Source organism: Culex pipiens, chromosome 3, assembly GCF_016801865.2.
Source record: "Culex pipiens pallens isolate TS chromosome 3, TS_CPP_V2, whole genome shotgun sequence".
Taxonomy (NCBI): Eukaryota; Metazoa; Arthropoda; class Insecta; order Diptera; family Culicidae; genus Culex; species Culex pipiens.
In genome coordinates, this window is record NC_068939.1 from 65,289,449 (window position 1) to 65,311,058 (window position 21,610).

Here is a 21,610-nt window from a genome sequence, read left to right on the forward strand (position 1 = left end):
CCAGATCTTCGATGTTGTAGATTTGTTGGAAAGGTCTTTTGATTACCTAACCAACGATGGGTTGGCTGATGGATCCGGATATCGTTTACATGCATATAATTGAGATCCGGATATATGTGAAAACACATTTTGCCTTCCTCACTGAGGTAAGGCTATAATCCTGCTCGAAAAATGAACTTTTGAAAAACAGCTCGTAGACCTATATTCATGTAAATCTATCGACTCAGAATCGAAAACTGAACAAATGTGTGTGTGTGTGTGTGTGTGTGTGTATGTGTGTGCGTATTCCCCTTGGTGCTCAAAATTTTTGCCAAGTTTTTTCGGCACTGGCTGATCCGATTTAAGTCAAATAAGTTTCATTCGATCCGGTTTGGTGCCCCATACTGCACTATTGAATTGTTTGAAGATCCGATTAGTAGTTCAAAAGTTTAGTATAAAAAAGTGTCAGAGTTGCGAATCGGATCTCACATAAATGCATGTAAACTATGTCCAGACCCATCACCCGACCCATCGTTGGTTAGGTTATCAAAAGATCTTTCCAACGAGTCCAAAACATTGAAGTTCTGGCAAACCTGTCTCAATTTATGACCACTTAAGTGATATTTATGTACTTTTTTGATGCCGGATCTCACTTAAATGTATGTAAACTATGTCCGGATCCATTATCCAATCCATCGTTGGATAGGTTATCAAAAGACCTTTCAAATGAGTCCAAAACATTGAAGATCTGGCAACCCTGTCTCAAGTTATGACCACTTAAGTGATATTTATGTACTTTTTTGATGCCGGATCTCACTAAAATGTATGTAAACTATGTCCGGATCCATTATCCAACCCATCGTTGGATAGGTTATCAAAAGACCTTTCCAATGAGTCCAAAACATTGAAGATCTGGCAACCCTGTCTCAAGTAATGACCACTTAAGTGATATTTATGTACTTTTTTGATGCCGGATCTCACTAAAATGTATGTAAACTATGTCCGGATCCATTATCCAACCCATCGTTGGATAGGTAATCATAAGACCTTTCCAATGAGTCCAAAACTTTGAAGATTTGGCAACCCTGCCTCAAGTTATGACCACTTAAGTGATATTTATGTACTTTTTTGATGCCGGATCTCACTTAAATGTATGTAAACTATGTCCGGATCCATTATCCAACCCATCGTTAGAAAGGTCATCAAAAGACCTTTCCAATGAGTCCAATACCTTGAAGATCTGGCAACGCTCAGTCTTAAGTTATGACCGCTTAAGTGACATTTGTGTATTTCTTTATTGAGAAACAAGCCTACACAGTTACAAACTTCGTTCTGCCTTTTTTCGTTTGTTGACGTTTTTGACTTTTTTTGCTTATTCTGCCTCCTGTGATTAAAACTTGATTTTAATCTTTCCCATACAATCTGCAAATTTTCCGGAATCGGTTCCAGAGTGGCCAAAGTTGTAACTTTTTGGCGTAAGAACCTTCCTTGGACTCACGAACTTACCATACGAACCCAACGCAACAAAGAGCACCTCAATCGGACGTTCCGTGTTGAATTGATTCGCGTTCGAACAAAACCGTCGAAATTTTGTATATATATAGAAGATAGATAGAATTTGTGTCCAAACCCATCACATCACCAAATGTTGGTAAAAAGTGAGAAAGGCAACAACCACATAGGTGGATTAAGTTAGTTTTTATACATAACTTTTGAACTACTTATCGAAACTTCAAACAATTCAATAGCGATGTATGGGACCCTAAACCAAGTCGAATGCAACTGGTTCGATCAAAATCGGTTCAGCCAGTGCTGAGAAAACTTGGCAAGATTTTTGAACACATACATACATACACATACACACTCACATACACACACACAGACATTTGTTCAGTTTTCGATTCTGAGTCGATATGTATATATGAAGGTGGGTCTTCGAGCTTTTAATAAAAAGTTCATTTTTAGAGCAGGATTATAGCCTTACCTCAGTGAGGAAGGCAAAATTGACAGTTTTTTAGTTTTGTATTTCTTTTTTTAAAGCAAAATTTCAAAATCAGAATTTGCACACAGAATATGTCTTAAGAGCCTTAACCCCGAATTTCAGCCAATTTGGTCCATCCTATCTCGAGTTATCGTGGCACCCGTAAATCAACTCGGTGTTTCGAGAAAAACGCTCAGAGTGTTTGACAGTTCGCTTTGCGCACGGCAAAACGTTGAGATTAAAATCGTATATAACTCGGTTTAATTATGTAATATCTTCATGAAACTTTTAGGAATGATTAAAAATCATCTTTTAACTGGATTCAATCAATTTTCTGCTATATGAATTTTTGTGATTTTCTACATGTATGTTACCCCTTTAAAATAAATAAGCGATTTGATGAAGACATTAAATCAAATCTGGGTCTAGGCTATCAATTGTTCAGCTAAAACTCTACTGAACCTTAATCACATCCTTCAAAAACTCCAAGAATCCTGTTTAAAAAAAATGTGAAAAAAAGTTCTCCCTTCAGAACGCGGATAAAAGACTCTCACGACTGTTCCGCACCATACCGTACGGCGTTCTACTGCTCGACATGTGTTTTCCGCTGAGCTTCACCCTCAGGTATGGTATGTTTTTCCGAGCCGATCAACGACGCCCAGCGCGAATCCGGCAGCAACCGCGAAACAAGAGCAACACGCTCAAAGTTCTCAACTCGTCGGCCTATTGGTGTAGGTTTCGCTCTCCGTCGTTTTATGACACATTGAAGACTTGGAGAGCACTGCTGCAGTGACGCATTCAATTGCTGAATTGCTCTACCCTTCGCCGCCGGTCGTATGTTAGTCTAGCGATCTAGACTGGAGAGTTTCTGGCCGGCCACTCACGATCATGTTCGGCATTTTGCGGGGCGACATCCCTGATCGAGGGTGGAGTTGGGTATAAAAGCTGCCGGTCGCAATCGGAAAGGTATCATTCGCAGTATTCAGCTTGTTCTAGAAGCAGTTCTAAGTAAAACCATCTCCCTCAAAAATGGCCTTCAAAGTGAGTGTTTTGTGTGTGATATTTGGACAATGTTTGCTCTAAAGGACTTCCAGAGGATTCCACCGGGTTCTTCAACAGGATCGATTCCAGTGTTGGCAAAGTGATGTTAAAAAAATTACAGTGAACTGATCAGTTGAAGTGATCCTTTGGGGGAATCCTTGTGGTAGAGTTCCTGGAGTGACCAAGAGTGATACTAAGGATTTCTGTTCTCCTTCTCTGCAGCTCGTTGTGTGTCTGGCGTTCCTCGGAGTTGCCGCCGCTGGTCTTGTCCCACTGCACGGCGAATACAAGGGAGACTACTACGTGAGTATTGAGGGTTTGAGGAAATGTCACCGTCCAGATCTGTCTAATCGTGGTTTAGCGATTGCAGGTGGGAATTGACCTTAACATTTGTGAATTGATGAATTGTTAGACATCAGAGCAAAGATGGACATTGTTTATCGGTTTGAAGAAAAGTAATATTTGTGATTTTGGAAATAAATGTGTTGCTCTTTTGATATCTTATGATTCTATGGATAACTCAAAGAAATAAGTAAAGGTAAACCACATTTTATGTAATGCTTCATTGCACTTCTTTTAAAATTCTTCAACTCAGCTTAGCTGATGACTTCCTGAAGTTTCCATTCTAAATTAATTTGATTTTTAATGCACTCAGTTTAAGGTCAAACTATAAAACCTATGTGTGCTTGATACAATTCCATGATTGACGACCCAACCTTGATCGCATTTCGCAACCTTCCTGCTGCATCGGTGATCAACACAGTGCAGCGACGAACCTCCTCAGGTTTGTTCTAATTAGTGCGGCTAAATGTGTTTTTCACTCTCGCTGATCTCGCCAACATGTAGCAGTAATGTGAGGAGTCGCCTTCAGCGATTCCCACCTTGATCAGCTACAACTCAACTAATGATCGATGATCTTCTCGAGCTTTGCTGCATCGATTGAATATGAATTACGCTGCAACGAGTTACAACTCAATTTCCATATTTTTCTTACTTGGAATTCAACGCAAGAGAAGACTTCATCAAATTCATCAAACAGCTAAGCGACGAACCTCAAATTTTTAACCTACAGTAGCCTCCAAACCCTCCTCAGGGCATAACAGTTTCTGTTGTGACAGGTCTCGTTCATTCGAAGCAAAAAAGTTGCTAGCCAAGGTACCTTCAACAATGTCGACCATAAAAACCGACCCGAAAAGCACGAGCCGATCGAGCACTGCCAACATGATCCGGAGACAGGCGATAAATTGATTTTAATCACCCTGCAAATTGCCGCCAACTGTGAGGGGGTCATAGAGTAGGATTCAAGACATGTTGGGTAGCATGCAAAAGTCGCATGCAGTCTTTGATGCTGGTCAATGAAAACCGCTTTGATCATGTCGAAAAGTTAAACAACCCATAAAGAGGTAGTAGAACGGCGCCCGGTCGTGAGACTGATCAAATTATTGCACTTTTTGTTCGTACGTTCGACCTGCTACGGAATGTTAAGGTCAAGTTCACTACGCCGGTCGCGTAACGGAGTTCGGTGTAAGGAATGGCTTGTTCACGCGAATAACTCAATATTTCCTTCTTCTTTTTCGTTTCTGCAACAGTCCCACCCCCAGTACTCGTTCAACTACGGAGTCCATGACGGTCTGACCGGTGATGTGAAATCCCAGGTCGAGAGCCGCGATGGAGACGTTGTCAAGGGACAGTACTCGCTGGTCGAACCCGACGGTTCGGTGCGCACCGTTGACTACACCGCCGATGACGTGAACGGATTCAACGCCGTCGTCACCAAGTCCGGCCCCTCGGTGAGTTTTGGGAGAAGTTCCGACTCTTTTGAACGATTACGATAACAACGAACTCTTTCACCAGGTCCACGCTGCCCCAGCCGTCGTCAAGACCGTTGCCCCAGCTGTCGTTGCCCATGCTGCCCCCGCCGTCTATGCCGCCCCAGCTGTCGTTAAGACCGTTGCTGCCCCAGCTGTGTACGCCTCGCACGCCGCTCCAGCTGTCTACTCGCACGCCGCCCCGGCCGTGTACGCCGCCCATGCCCCAGCTGTCTACTCGCACGCTGCTCCCGCTGTGTACGCCGCCCCTGCCCTGAAGACCGTCGTTGCTGCCCCGGCCTACGCCCATGCTGCCCCAGCTGTGTACGCTTCGCACGCCTATGCCCCGTCCCATGCCACCGTTGAGTACCACGGAAAGTACGCCGGTGCCCCAGCTTACTACCACTAAACGGATCTCGCCACCCCCACCTGTCTCGGAAGCTGCTCCGGCGTGCCATCTATCGGTGACGGAGCGAAATGCGCACTGCCAACCGTTATTTATTTCAATCGATCCCCTCCACTAGTCTATCACTCCACTCTATCGTATTCCACCAACGGTCGCACGATAGATCGCAGACTTGGCAGTAGCAGTTTCCGGTGATTCTGGATCGGGAGTACCGACAAAACGACGACGCATCTTCCATCGAACAATGAATTTGTAAATAGCGACTGCCACAGAAGAACAAACGTGATCAAATTTTAGATATTTAAAAACGCAACTATGCAAGATTTCCCCCACCCCCAACTCTCTGTCTCAGCTGCAGAGAAGTGGACAACTGGAACCTACAAAAAATTTGTAGAGTGTGCTAGCAAAGTGCGACTGCTAAACGTGCAAATACTCATATGTACACAGTTGACATCAACAGAAAAAAAAACAAACAAAATGAGAAGAAGACCATTTCTGTACAGAGATGAAATACAGCGATAATGATTATAATGTTAAAACAAAGTCAATGAAAAACGAAACTATTTTATTATTTGATGAAGGTATCCAAAAACCGTAACAACATAATCTAACACCAACAACAGACATTAAATCTAGATTAAACTGTCGAAACAACCTATCCGTCATGGGTTTCCTATGCAGATAGGATCTTTTAAAAATTTAATCTAGAAATGTTACTATCTTGTCTTAGCACTGAATGTCAGTAAATCTGGCATTCAATGTCAACCCCGTTATGCTTGCAGTAGGGCCCACTGCGTTAAAATTTGCATGATGCATATCATGAATCGAAACCATTTTTAGTTACCGTCATCTGAGGCGAATTGGGACAGCTGTTTTAGCCAGATTTTTATCACTATATATTGATATTTTGGATTGGTTTGGGTCAGTGTTCCCTGCACCGCGTTCAGTCTGCGTGCGCCCGGTTTTTGTACACAAACGAACACCATCGTCGTGTGTAAACTCGAACCTATGAACTCGCACGCGAACATGCCTCCATGTACACGAACACGTCTGAACAGCACCTCAGGTTTACACGCCGTGCATGCACTTCGAGTTTAAACCCCGGGTGTAAACTTCGAGAATTCAACTTCGTCGTTGCCGAAAATATTGGTGTTACCAATACACAGCCCTTCTCTAAGTTGCACGTATACACCGACAGACGGCAATGAGGGCCTCGTCGGAGCTCGACCATTCAATACGTAACTCAAAATTCGTATGGGGAACTTTTTTTTCGTGACGGCTTTCGCGGTACGCTCCCTCAAACTGTTCTGGGATAATATTTGAACATGAAATTTTTCCTCCAAGTATTCTTTTTAAAATATTAAGTGAATATAAATACACTTATCCATATCAGAATGTAGACCCTATCTAAAGATTACTCTAGCAACAGCGAGACAGCAGCGACTGCTGTATGTATGAAACATCTAACACTACTACATTCAAACTATCCGATCATCTACGTTTGAACGCCGTTTAAACCTGAGGTTTTGTACATCAAGTTTACACCGGGTGCGCGTTTGGTGCAGCGTTCGGCGAGAACCCGAACATAGCGACGAAGCGTGTTTGAGGTTCACGCGCACTGAGAACTTGTGCTCGGGTGCAGAACTGTACCATGTTCGGGGAAGACTGGTTTGGGTTGATTTTCTTATTTGAAGCTTTCAATTGCTTTAACAACAGCTATTCGAACTGTAGTCTCGATCCACCCCAGTTGACGGTGTCACAAGATTTGCTGCATGTTTGAAGTTTTTTTTTACAGTCGACTCTCTGGCTGTCGATCTTCTCGATATCAATATTGCTCCATCTATCGATGAATTCTTCAGTCCCTTCAAACTGCATACTTCGATTGGCTTTATTCCTCGATATTTTCTCTTGCTTGAAGGATCTTTTCCTCGATGGTCCCTTGGATACTGTTTGCTTTAAAAATCTCTTCCGGTTGTCAATATTGTCACTATCTCATGGCTTGCATAGACATTTTTCTTTGCAAAACGAAGCTTTGAAGGGTGTTTGACATTAGTTTGTTTTTGTTTGCCGGACGTTGCCATGATTCTCTCCCATAGCTGGGTACCAAGAAAAACATATTTTCAATCGAGTCTTCATTTTGCATCGTTCTGTAAACTGACGATTCTCTTCCTCGACGGTCCCTTGGATATTGACAACCAGAGAGTCGACTGTATTTCATTTTAATTTACAAAACTCGCAAAATTATATACATATTTAATATATTTTAAACGTTAAACGAACCTTACGTCAGCTCATTCCACATGACTCGTCAAACAAAAATGAGCATTCCATGACTCCAGACTCGAATATCCGAAGCCTAGATTATCCGAAGTTCGATTATCCGAAGGTATGGTACCGTCAGTGAGGGTGACATTGGGTCTGGGGGGTAAGATTGGGTCAAAGTGATTTTTTTTTACGGATTTTACCATTTCTCAGGTTCTTTTCAATGAAACTAAATTCAGTTAAAAGGGTTGTGTAGGGAACATCTTTAACTGACTTACCTGGAAAAATCTCGTTCCTAGAATAAATCCTTCCATTTTGACAGCTGTCTAAAGTTTAGGTACGTTTTTGTGCAAAATTGACCTTTCGAAAAATCAACTTTTTATTATTTTTGTTGGATTTTATCGAAAAGTTCCCAAATGTTTGAAAATCTCTGCTTCAAACATTGTAGCATGTCAATCCCTCGCATGGATTTGAACACTTTTTTACTTGAGTTTGAAAATTTTGCTTTTTTTTTGCACTAAAATGCCAATAACTCCCTTTTAATTTAACCAATTAAGATGTTTTACCCCGCATTTTGTTGCTTTGTTCAAGTCCTTTCAGATGCATTTTGAATTTTTAACCCGTATAGGCCTGGGTGAAATTGGAATCACTAAAATGACCATAACTCAGCGAAAACTCAACCAATTTGCATACTTCTTTATTAGTTGGACTCGTTAGAATGTCTATTTTCCGAAAATGACCCGCAGAACCCGGAAATGTTCCGGTGGCCGGAGATATTCCGGTGGGTCACTGGGTCAAATGGGGTCAAAAATGGCAATTTTTGGGACCCGTATAGATTTTCAAACAGAAATCTTGGAAAAAATACATTTTTTCTTGTTATGATCATTGTTCTACCCACAGACAATGCTAACCATCAATTTTGAACCACCGGAATTGTTCCGGATTGGACGGGTAGGTTCCATACCGCGGGGGAACCGGTCAGGGGGCGGCCAATAATACAAATATTTTTATCATGGCAATATGGGTGTCAAAGTTCACCATTTTCAAAATCTAGCTCATCTAGGATCCCCAAAACCATTTTTGGACCGATCTGGCCACTTTGGGACCGGTTCCCGGTACTCCGGCGAATCCCGGAATACGGCAAATTGCGGAATTATTTCAGAACAATTTTGGACCCAGCAATATGGGTGTCAAAGTTCACCATTTTCAGAATCTAGCTCATCTAGGATCTCCAAAACCATTTTTGGACCGATCTGGCCACTTTGGGACCGGTTCCCGGTACTCCGGCGAATCCCGGAATACGGCAAATTGCGGAATTATTTCAGAACAATTTTGGACCCAGCAATATGGGTGTCAAAGTACACCATTTTCAGAATCTAGCTCATCTAGGATCTCCAAAACCATTTTTGGAACGATCTGGCCACTTTGGGACCGGTTCCCGGTACTCCGGCGAATCCCGGAATACGGCAAATTGCGGAATTATTTCAGAACAATTTTCGACCCAGCAATGTGGGTGTCAATGTTCACCATTTTCAAAATCTAGCTCATCTAGGATCCCCAAAACCATTTTTGGACCGATCTGGCCACTTTGGGACCGGTTCCCGGTACTCCGGCGAAACCCGGAATACGGCAAATTGCGGAATTATTTCAGAACAATTTTCGACCCAGCAATGTGGGTGTCAATGTTCACAATTTTCTAAATACAGCTCATCTAAGATCACCAAAACCATTTTTGGACCGATCTGGCCACTTTGGGACCGGTTCCCGGTACTCCGGCGAAACCCGGAATACGGCAAATTGCGGAATTCTTTCAGATCAATTTTTGACCCAAAGTTCACCATTTTCAAAATCTAGCTCATCTAGGATCTCCAAAACCATTTTTGGACCGATCTGGCCACTTTGGGACCGGTTCCCGGTACTCCGGCGAAACCCGGAATACGGCAAATTGCGGAATTATTTCAGAACAATGTTGGACCCAGCAATATGGGTGTCAAAGTTCACCATTTTCAAAATCTAGCTCATCTAGGATCCCCAAAACCATTTTTGGACCGATCTGGCCACTTTGTGACCGGTTCCCGGTACTCCGGCGATTCCCGGAATACGGCAAATTGCGGAATTATTTCAGAACAATTTTGGACCCAGCAATGTGGGTGTCAATGTTCACCATTTTCAAAATGAACCTGTCAGTTCAATTGTTCAAAATTTGTGTTGAACTGACTTCATTGTTTGTTTACTTTTTTTATATTTATTTCATAAGGTTTTACGCCGTGCCTTTATTTGACAGCTCGCGTGCAATGTTTACATGTTCTTCGTTGTCGGTTTCGATGTAAAATGTGGAAAACTTTGTCTAAAAATGACAACGCTATCCTCGTACAAGCCATGTAGTTGCGCGAGCAGGAAACCTAGCTTATTTGGCGCGAACCTCCAAACCCAACCCAAAGCAAAATATAAACCTCTTATATGGTGCGAAAATTCTGTTGCGTTGATTGCATCGAACAAAATTGGGTGAGTTGTCGTTAGCGTGTACATTGTGTGGCGCATCAGCTTTTGACAGGTTGCGCTCGTCGCTTCCCAACCCTGCGGACCAGTATCAGTGTTACCAGAATTAAATCGAAAAAAAAATCTGACAAAACTATCTGGGAAAATCTGGCATGCCACTTTCTCATAATTATTGAGCAAAATTGTGTTCAAAAATTGTGCAATTTTACATTTTATTCATTATCGATTACAATATGGATTTTTTAGCAAAGCCTTTATCTTTATCTGGCAACCTGGCAACTGTTCCATTGACGTCTCTTTGGTAAACGCGTGGCAAGACAGAGAGCAAGAGAAAATTTCTCCTTCTTTCCGTTTTATGCTTTAGTTCGTTCTCGCTTGCTCTCGACTTGTTCCTTGGTGATGAGGTTTCATTCTAGATTGAGTTCTTGATTGCGTCTGATCAAAGCATTTTTTTTGACCGAGTGATGGATACAGAAAGTGAGAGTGAACTTGATGATTACAATGAATCTTCTGATGCAGCGACAGTTTCCGATCTACCAAGTGAAGATGATGAATCAAATCAATCTGCAAGGTAATTTTTTGACTAAAAAGTTTTAAAAAATGTGTGAATGAATGTGTGTGTTTTTGTTTTTTCACAGCAGTGGCACTTCCGAGAGCGACGAAGATTTCGTCGCGAGGAACGGAGTAAGATGGCGAAAAAAACCGGATAAGAAAGCTTTTCGCGGTGAATTCGACCAGTGTAATCATGGGTTGACTGATCATTCGAAGGATTTCAAAACGGCCCAGGACGCATTCGAATTGTTTATGTCAGTCGGTATGCTTGGTATAATGGTGAAATACACCAATATGCATGCGAGATCGAAGCGCCGAAAATGGAATGATGTTACGGTACCGGAAATGCGGGCATTCATTGCTGTCCTAATCGGAGCAGGTCGTCTTCATATGAACGACGTCAACACAAACATCCTTTGGAGTTCAGATGACGTTTGGGCACCAAGGTTCTTCAAGTTGGCTATGGCACGCGATCGGTTCAAGGACATCTTCAATTTTTGGCGATTTGATGACCGAAAAACTCGGAAGAGACGTTTCCGAAAATCGAAGAACAAGTTGGAGCCGGTGAGATTGATTTACGACGATTTCGTGAAACGTTGCATCCGTAACTACAATCCTGGCAGCAACCTAACGATTGATGAGCGACTGTGCGTGTTTCGGGGTAAGTAAAAATTCAAAAATTCAAAAATTCAAAAATTCAAAAATTCAACAATTCAAAAATTCAAAAATTCAAAAATTCAAAAATTCAAAAATTCAAAAATTCAAAAATTCAAAAATTCAAAAATTCAAAAATTCAAAAATTCAAAAATTCAAAAATTCAAAAATTCAAAAATTCAAAAATTCAAAAATTCAAAAATTCAAAAATTCAAAAATTCAAAAATTCAAAAATTCAAAAATTCAAAAATTCAAAAATTCAAAAATTCAAAAATTCAAAAATTCAAAAATTCAAAAATTCAAAAATTCAAAAATTCAAAAATTCAAAAATTCAAAAATTCAAAAATTCAAAAATTCAAAAATTCAAAAATTCAAAAATTCAAAAATTCAAAAATTCAAAAATTCAAAAATTCAAAAATTCAAAAATTCAAAAATTCAAAAATTCAAAAATTCAAAAATTCAAAAATTCAAAAATTCAAAAATTCAAAAATTCAAAAATTCAAAAATTCAAAAATTCAAAAATTCAAAAATTCAAAAATTCAAAAATTCAAAAATTCAAAAAATCAAAAATTCAAAAATTCAAAAATTCAAAATTTCAAAAATTCAAAAATTCAAAAATTCAAAAATTCAAAAATTCAAAAATTCAAAAATTCAAAAATTCAAAAATTCAAAAATTCAAAAATTCAAAAATTCAAAAATTCAAAAATTCAAAAATTCAAAAATTCAAAAATTCAAAAATTCAAAAATTCAAAAATTCAAAAATTCAAAAATTCAAAAATTCAAAAATTCAAAAATTCAAAAATTCAAAAATTCAAAAATTCAAAAATTCAAAAATTCAAAAATTCAAAAATTCAAAAATTCAAAAATTCAAAAATTCAAAAATTCAAAAATTCAAAAATTCAAAAATTCAAAAATTCAAAAATTCAAAAATTCAAAAATTCAAAAATTCAAAAATTCAAAAATTCAAAAATTCAAAAATTCAAAAATTCAAAAATTCAAAAATTCAAAAATTCAAAAATTCAAAAATTCAAAAATTCAAAAATTCAAAAATTCAAAAATTCAAAAATTCAAAAATTCAAAAATTCAAAAATTCAAAAATTCAAAAATTCAAAAATTCAAAAATTCAAAAATTCAAAAATTCAAAAATTCAAAAATTCAAAAATTCAAAAATTCAAAAATTCAAAAATTCAAAAATTCAAAAATTCAAAAATTCAAAAATTCAAAAATTCAAAAATTCAAAAATTCAAAAATTCAAAAATTCAAACATTCAAAAATTCAAAAATTTAAAAATTTAAAAAAAATGTTTTGTAAAATAGATTGTTTTGTTTCTCCCTCCAGGTAAATGCCCTTTCAGGGTTTACATGAAATCGAAACCAGGCAAATATGGCATGAAAGTTTGGTGCTGCTCTTGTGTCCATTGTCAGTACATATGCAACTTGCAGGTGTACACAGGAAAAGTCGACAAAAAACCGGAGAAGGGACAGGGCAAGAGAGTGGTACTGGATCTGATGCAGCCATTTACGGGTCTTTGGAGAGAGGTGACTACAGATAATTTCTTCAGCTCTCTCCAACTCTCCGACGACCTGTTCAAGGACAACACCCTTTTCACGGGAACGGTTCGAACGAACAAACCAGATTTGCCGGATAGCTTCGCCAAGTCGGCCAGCCGGGCACCCAACTCGGTACTGGTCGGCTATAACGGCGTAAGCACCCTGACTTCTTTTATCGACGGACACAAAAAAAAGCCGGCCATTGTACTGACATCAGCCCTTACCAAAACCACAATCTGCGGCAAAAAACCACCAATCGTGCTTCACTACAACGGGACGAAGGGCGCTGTTGATGCAGGCGATTTCATCACTCGCAAGACGAACTGTGTCCGAAAGACCAGGGTATGGACGAAGAAACTGGTGATGGAACTCCTGAGCGTCGCCTGCTTGAATGCGAGTTGCCTGTACCGGTTGAAGTACCCGGAGCGGTGCAAGGGCAAAAGTTGGAGATCAAATTTTCTGCAACAACTGTGCGACCAGCTCATTCAGGAGAACGTACAGGAACGTGTAAAATCTCAAAGGCTGACAAAGGGAACAAAGGCTGAACCGGTCCCAAAGTGGCCAGATCGGTCCAAAAATGGTTTTGGTGATCCTAGATGAGCTGTATTTAGAAAATTGTGAACATTGACACCCACATTGCTGGGTCGAAAATTGTTCTGAAATAATTCCGCAATTTGCCGTATTCCGGGTTTCGCCGGAGTACCGGGAACCGGTCCCAAAGTGGCCAGATCGGTCCAAAAATGGTTTTGGTGATCCTAGATGAGCTGTATTTAGAAAATTGTGAACATTGACACCCACATTGCTGGGTCCAAAATTGTTCTGAAATAATTCCGCAATTTGCCGTATTCCGGGATTCGCCGGAGTACCGGGAACCGGTCCCAAAGTGGCCAGATCGGTCCAAAAATGGTTTTGGGGATCCTACACGGAGAAAAAAGAGTTCCCAAAATCGTGAACGAGCGTTCATGAAAATGAGAACCACGAACAAAATGTTCAAATTTCATGGTACGTTTTTCAAAATCGTACCATGGGATTTGAACACTTTGTTCGAGGTTCTCATTTTCATGAACGCTTGTTCACGATTTTGGGAACTCTTTTTTCTCCGTGTAGATGAGCTAGATTTTGAAAATGGTGAACTTTGACACCCATATTGCCATGATAAAAATATTTGTATTATTGGCCGCCCCCTGACCGGTTCCCCCGCGGTATGGAACCTACCCGTCCAATCCGGAACAATTCCGGTGGTTCAAAATTGATGGTTAGCATTGTCTGTGGGTAGAACAATGATCATAACAAGAAAAAATGTATTTTTTCCAAGATTTCTGTTTGAAAATCTATACGGGTCCCAAAAATTGCCATTTTTGACCCCATTTGACCCAGTGACCCACCGGAATATCTCCGGCCACCGGAACATTTCCGGGTTCTGCGGGTCATTTTCGGAAAATAGACATTCTAACGAGTCCAACTAATAAAGAAGTATGCAAATTGGTTGAGTTTTCGCTGAGTTATGGTCATTTTAGTGATTCCAATTTCACCCAGGCCTATACGGGTTAAATTTAGAGCAATTCCAGCTCAAATCAGGAATTTTTCTGGTACTTTTGTACCCGACTCACTCCGATTTCAATGAAACTTTGTAGACATGTTATCTTAGGCCTATATAAGCCATTTTTGTGTATATAGAGCCAATAGTACTCGCAAATAACATTTGAGAAGGGCGTAAGGTATTTAAATATTTTTGTATTTTGCAATTTAAAATTACTGTACCTCGAAGCCGTTGCATCGTACCAAAAAGTGGTCAAAGAATAACTTGTAGGAAATTGGACGGACTTTCTGAAAAAAAAAACACTGAAACAAAAATACACACCACTTCTATGAGATTTTTCGTGGATTTTTCAGTTTTTATGTTTAAAAGTTAAATTTTATGGTGATGTCACGATCTTTTTTTGTTCAAAGTTTTTGAGGAAATAGCCTTAAATGTTACAAAAAGACAATGCAAGATGGTATGTCTCTCCTAAAAAAATACAAAAATCATTTACTACAACTGTTTTTTTGAAAAGTGGTCTAAACGTCAAAATTTTTCAGAATCGATAGTGGGAATCGATTCCCCAGACAATTTTACATAAAAGTCTCCATATTGACCATTGTCCTAAGTCCAATCCTTGGGAAGATACGGTTTTAAAAATAAAAATGTTGAAAAAATAGGTTTTTTGATGGTTTTTGGTTTTGCTGTCTCGTAAATATTTTTACCGCAAAGCTCGTCCCATTTCCCATAAGTTTGCCTTTGACAGTTTTTCAATTTGACTTGTCTTATTATTTACGTAAGCTTATTTACTATCCAGGTTTCTACCACACTGAAAAAAATATTCTATTTACAGTTATGAGCAATGTAATTAAACTTATATCTGTAAGCCCATACATTTAATTTAAATGCTATCAAAGACAAAAAAAAAATGAATTTTGTATAAGCTTTAGCCTTTTAAAGATTTTTGACGTTTTTTAAACTTGAAACTTTGTGTCTCGATTTTCCCCACTTCCCGTTGATCAGGAAGGAAGTTTCAGAATCATTTTCAGAATTTTTGTTCTGAATCCTGTGAAGTTTTTGCCTTCCTCACCTTACTGAGGAAAGGCTATAAAATCACTCGAAAACTGAACTTCTCAATTAGACCTCCTAGACCCACCTTCATGTATACCTATCGACCCATAATCGAATTCTGAGCAAATGTCTGTGTGTGTGTGTGTGTGTAGGGATGTGGGTCTGTGCACCAAAAAATATGCACTCGATTATCTCAGCACTGGCGTAACCGATTTGGACCGTTTTGGTCTCATTCGATTCGTCTTGGGGTCCCATAAGTCCCTATTGAAAATTATGAAGTTTAGTAAAGTACTTCAAAAGTTATGCTAAAAAATCGATTCTGACTAAAGTCCGGAAGATTGTAAAAAGGGTGGTTTTTGTAAGAAACCCCAGCATGTTATACATTTTTAGAAAGGTATTTTAAAGACCTTTCCAACGCAACCAATACATTGAAGATCTGACAACCCTATCAAAAGTTATTAGCAATTAAGTGTTATTTATGCACTTTTTGGAAGCCGGATCTCAGATATCACGATGAAAACGTTGTCCGGATCTATCATGCAACCCGTCGTTGAACAGGTAATCAAAAGACCTTTCCAACGCGTCCAAAACATTGAAGATCTGGCAACCCTATCAAAAGTTATAAGCACTTAAGAGTTATTTATACACTTTTTGGAGTCTAGTTCGCAGATATTTAGATGAAAACGTATTCCAAATATATCATGCGACCTATCTTTGGATAGGTAATTTAAAGACCTTCCCACGAGCGTGTCTATTTTGGATAGCATTACCCTTTGAATGAGAGGAAGGCACCAACCACCTAAGGGTGGATTAAGTAACGTTTTTCTTATTGATCAAGCGACAGCTTGTCCAGATCGGCACAGCATAAAGCATGGCAGGCCTGAAAACTTGTTTATAAATTAACAGTTTATTTTTGAGGCAAAGTCTTGAATTCTTGTTTACAAGCGGATACAAAAATTTAATATATGTGTTACATTCAACCTAAGATATTTTATTTGATCCTCCCTCTTTAAATTTACCTCATGCATCTTTATAATATGATGACTTTTCGGTTTAAACTTTTTTTAATTGTCTCATTTCACTGTAAATTGGTCATTGTATCACTTCTGAAAAATAATTCATAGTACATATATCATGAATTTACACATATCACAAAAATTACAGCTCGAGCCAGTGTTATACGACGAATAATCTCAACTCAACTATAACTTTTAACTATAACTATAACTCAACTAACCTATAACTGCTATCTCTTAACAAATTTTCCGACGCAAAAATGCGGACGTCGGACACTCACGACCGTATCGCACCATACCAAACGGTGTTGTGCAGCGTGGCGTGAGTTCAAGTTTGATCTGAACCTACAAAGTCACCGAATCGACGACGCCCGTACAACTCCAATAACAGCTCCGAGCAAACGATCGCTGGAAACAAGAGCAACACGCTCAATGTTCTGAACTCCTCGGCTTAAGCTAGTTGCTCTCTATCTCTCCGTTTTATGACACACACGAGTCTAATTGAGATTTGGTGAGCAGCGAGCCATCATGTACTACCCTTCGCCACCGTCGAATGTTTGTCTTCCGATCTAGAGGTGAGAGTCTACGCGGGAAAATCTGTGGTCGACCGCTCGCGAACATGTTCGGCATTCTGCGAACCGCGGCGACATCCCTGATCGAGGGTGGAGTTTGGTATAAAAGCTGCCGGTCGCAACCGGAAAGGTATCATTCGCAGTTTACAGCTCGTTCTAGAAGCAGTTCTAACCTGAACTCATCTCCCTCAAAAATGGCCTTCAAAGTGAGTGTTTTGTGTGTGATATTTGGACAATGTTTGCTCGGAAGGACTTCCAGAGGATTCCACCGGGTTCTTCAACAGGATCGATTCCAGTGTTGGCAAAGTGATGTTAAAAAAATTACAGTGAACTGATCAGTTGAAGTGATCCTTTGGGGGAATCCTCGTGGAAGAGTTCCTGGAGTGACCAAGAGTGATACTAAGGGATCTCTGTTCTCCTTTTCTGCAGCTCGTTGTGTGTCTGGCGTTCCTCGGAGTTGCCGCCGCTGGTCTTGTCCCGCTGCACGGAGAATACAAGGGAGACTACTACGTGAGTATCAAAGAGTGGGAAATGTCACCGTCTAGACCTGTTCAGTCGTGTCCAAACGATTGACGGCGGGAATTGACCTTAACATTTATGGGCCTTCCCTTAATGATGGCCAGCGGGGCGTTCCAGGGAGATTAATGATTGATTTGCATAAGAGAGGTGATCAATACAGATTGAAATTGTGATTTTCATCGATTGATTGATCTTGATGATAAATCGGATCAACGAAATTCATGTTCTTTCATCGAAGACTTGTTCAATTTATATTTTTTTCAAAATTTGGTGAATCAAAGTTATTGGAAATTCTATTGCCCAGATAATCGATTCAGACTTCGTATAACTGTTACTTTGTGGTATAAATCTAGGTAGTGCTTCAAAATGTATCCTAAATCTTTGTTAGGTATGGAATATTCTTTACCCGATGAAGTCTAAACTCAACCTTGTCATTGAGAAAATTTCGATTTTCAATCTAGCATCAAGCTCATCCAATCAACCACCCCTTTTCCGTAATGCTCTACGGCGCTTCTTCAAAAATTTGAGATTCTCTTTGTTTAGTTATTGTTTGAACAGTTAACATTCCAAGATCATTCAACCGTCGCCCATTGTTAAATTAATTAAATTCAATTTAATTCAATTTACACCCACAAAGAACCACCCCTTCGACCATTTTTGAATATTTCAACAGTTCAGCTATTAACTTCCTGGAGTTCTTCGTCAAGTCTCTTTTGCTCTTATTCTAAATGAATACAGCTCATTTCCCCTTGCACCTCTAATAATGTGTCACATAAATATCCACGATTAACGACCCAACCTTGATCGCAATTCGCAACCTTCCTGTTGCACCGGTGATCTACACAGGATTGCTATGAACCTCCCCGGTTTGGTTCTAATTAGTGCGGCTGCGGCTGTTTGTTTTCACTCTCGCTTCACTCGTCAACTTCTAATGAGAGGTGTCGCCTTCAGCGATTCCCGCCTTGATCAACGCTACAGCAAATGATCGATGATCTCCGCGAGTCGCGAGATGCTGCATCGCTTGAATACTAATTGCATTGCGACGACTTCCCTGGAGACATCTCAATTAACATATCTTTCCCACGTGGAGTTTAACACGAGACTTCACCGGTTAATCACAGCGACGAATCGAAAGATACTAACTTTAGCGCCAAAACTTCTCCAGGGCATAACAGCTTCTGTTGTGACAGGTCTCATTCACCAGCAATGTCGTCCATAAAAGCCGACCCGAAAAACACGTGCTAGTCGAGCACCACCGTCATGATACGGAGACAGCTGCGGTAAATTGATTTTGATCACTTCGCAAATTACCACCAACTGTGAGAGGGTTCATAGACTAGTTATTAAGACACTGCACGAAAAGCAGAACTATAACCCTGTTTGTTTTATCGAGAAGTTGCTCAAATTCAGTCTTAGATTTTGATCTATGGTTGCGGTTTACGACCATATAAAGGTAGTGGAACGGCCAAGGAACGGCGCCGCACCGTAAGCCTGATCAAATTATTGCACTTTTTGTTTTGCTGCAATGCTTCGTACGTTCGACCCCCTGGTCAACATTAAAAAATCTGCTACGGAATGTTAAGGTCAAGTTCACTACGCCGGTCGCGTAACGGAGTTCGGTGTAAGGAATGGCTTGTTCACGCGAATAACTCAATATTTCCTTCTTCTTTTTCGTTTCTGCAACAGTCCCACCCCCAGTACTCGTTCAACTACGGAGTCCATGACGGTCTGACCGGTGATGTGAAATCCCAGGTCGAGAGCCGCGATGGAGACGTTGTCAAGGGACAGTACTCGCTGGTCGAACCCGACGGTTCGGTGCGCACCGTTGACTACACCGCCGATGACGTGAACGGATTCAACGCCGTCGTCACCAAGTCCGGCCCCTCGGTAAGTTTTGCAGGAACTTCCGACTCTTTTGAACGATTACGGTAACAACGAACTCTTTCACCAGGTCCACGCTGCCCCAGCCGTCGTCAAGACCGTTGCCCCAGCTGTCGTTGCCCATGCTGCCCCCGCCGTCTATGCCGCCCCAGCTGTCGTTAAGACCGTTGCTGCCCCAGCTGTGTACGCCTCGCACGCCGCTCCAGCTGTCTACTCGCACGCCGCCCCGGCCGTGTACGCCGCCCATGCCCCAGCTGTCTACTCGCACGCTGCTCCCGCTGTGTACGCCGCCCCTGCCCTGAAGACCGTCGTTGCTGCCCCGGCCTACGCCCATGCTGCCCCAGCTGTGTACGCTTCGCACGCCTATGCCCCGTCCCATGCCACCGTTGAGTACCACGGAAAGTACGCCGGTGCCCCAGCTTACTACCACTAAACGGATCTCGCCACCCCCAACGGAACGCCAATGTCTCGGAAGCTGCTGCAGCGTGCCATCTATCGGTGACGGAGCGAAATGCGCACTGCCAACCGTTATTTATTTCAAACGACCCCTCTCCCCTAGTCTATCACTCCACTCTAACGTATTCCTCCAACAGTCACACGATAGATCGCAGACTCGGCAGTAGCAGTTTCCGGTGATTCTGGATCGGGAGTACCGACAAAACGACGACGCATCTTCCATCGAACAATGAATTTGTAAATAGCGACTGCCACAGAAGAACAAACGTGATCAAATTTTAGATATTTAGAAACGCAACTATGCAAGATTTCCCCCACCCCCAACTCTCTGTCTCAAGTGCAGAGAAGTGGACAACTGGAACCTACAAACCCTTTTGTAGAGTGTGCTAGCAAAGTGCGACTGCTAAACGTGCAAATACTCATATGTACACAGTTGACAACAAAAAAAAAACGAGAAGAAGACCATTTTTGTACAGAGATAAAACGTGCCGATGATGGTATTAATTTTAATACAAAGAAAGTTTAAAAATCGATGTACAGCAAACTATAATTTTATCATCCGAAAGTCTTACTAGCAATATCCGATTATACTTCTTCAACGGTTCTTGAATTAGGATGCTGTATTTTTTTAGGGGCCAGTTTGCACCATACTCTCTTCGGGAATGTTGTAAACACCCGGCTTAATTACAGCTTGACTCGTGCATTTTTTTAAATATCAAAACCCCCAAAAAAAATTTCCAATAAAAATTTCCAAACAAAATTCATTCACCTTGCATAAAGAAGGAACTTTGCCAATTTTTCCAACGCTTTGAGAAGGTGTTAAGGACCCTAATTTCACCCTACTGATCGATATGTTGACTTTTAAAGAAAGAATGACAAATATATGTACAGCGATTCCACGTCAAACCAGCAAGGTCCAGAACAAAAATGCTCCGATTATTCTCAAAGTTGACATGATGAGGATACTTTGGCCAAAATAATTAGTCCTGTATTTTTTGTTTGGCGATTAGGGTGGTCCTATCTGAAAAAAGGTGATTAAAAAAATAAGATTTTTGATGATTTTCGTAAAAAACAAAATTTTTCAAAGTAATTCATGTCTACGGAACGGAGAACGGAGCAAATTGTAATTTTAATGTAAATTTGTCTGATTTTTTAGATTTTGTAAAACTAATTTTGTAAAAACTAACTAACTATTGATTTTATCGCACATTGAAAAATCACCCTTCTAGAAATTTTGTTCTCCTCATGCTCAATGGTGCACCAAATTGATAAGCCGTAAAATAAATTATCCAAGTAAAAATTAAAATTACAATTCGATGTGCAAGAGCTCTTAAGAAGGGTCCAAATGACTCCTGATCATGTTTTGTTTCATCTTAAATGTTTTCGTATCGGTTGTTCCAGATTGTAAAATAGCGTTTACAGTCATGCCTCGGTTTTGCACTGCCCCGGTTTTGCACCGTTCAGCTGCCTCGGTTAAGCACGGCCCAGTGCTTAACTGAAGCACAGAGCTTATGGGATTTTGGCTATATGGGAGACATTGGCTTTAATCGTATAAAAATCATGCAAACATCAAAAAATTATAGTGTTTTGGAATCGGGATGATGTCAGTCATCCATTAAAATTATTATGTCATGAAAATTTTCACAAAAATACGTATTTTTCCTGTATTTTGAAAATGCATTTTTTTCTCTAAAGAAACAAAAAATATTTTGTTATTATGGGTATATATGGGTATCAAATGATCAGGTTTTTTCATACATTTCGAATGTAATAACAACATTAAAAAAAAAATACTCAAAATTTTCACAAAACTACGTATTTTCGAAAAAAAATACTCGAAATTT

General features: G+C 40.2%; 1 protein-coding gene across 1 annotated transcript; it reads left to right on the forward strand.

Moving 5' to 3' along the window:
- Positions 1-2,852: 2,852 nt before the first annotated feature.
- On the forward strand, positions 2,853-20,299 carry LOC120421669 (uncharacterized). Its single transcript, XM_039584901.2, has 9 exons — positions 2,853-3,001; positions 3,224-3,304; positions 4,591-4,791; positions 4,856-5,215; positions 12,625-13,174; positions 16,845-17,116; positions 17,340-17,420; positions 19,116-19,316; positions 19,381-20,299. Exons 1-9 carry the CDS (start codon positions 2,990-2,992, stop codon positions 19,741-19,743), a joined length of 2,121 nt encoding a protein of 706 aa, XP_039440835.1. The 5' UTR covers positions 2,853-2,989; the 3' UTR covers positions 19,744-20,299.
- The last annotated feature ends 1,311 nt before the right edge of the window (positions 20,300-21,610 follow it).

Bases quoted from the DNA above. Each gene is read 5' to 3' on its own strand.
- LOC120421669 (XM_039584901.2), top strand. The intron at 3,305-4,590 runs GTGAGTATTGAG...TTTCTGCAACAG, and splicing joins AATACAAGGGAGACTACTAC to TCCCACCCCCAGTACTCGTT. The intron at 17,421-19,115 runs GTGAGTATCAAA...TTTCTGCAACAG, and splicing joins AATACAAGGGAGACTACTAC to TCCCACCCCCAGTACTCGTT.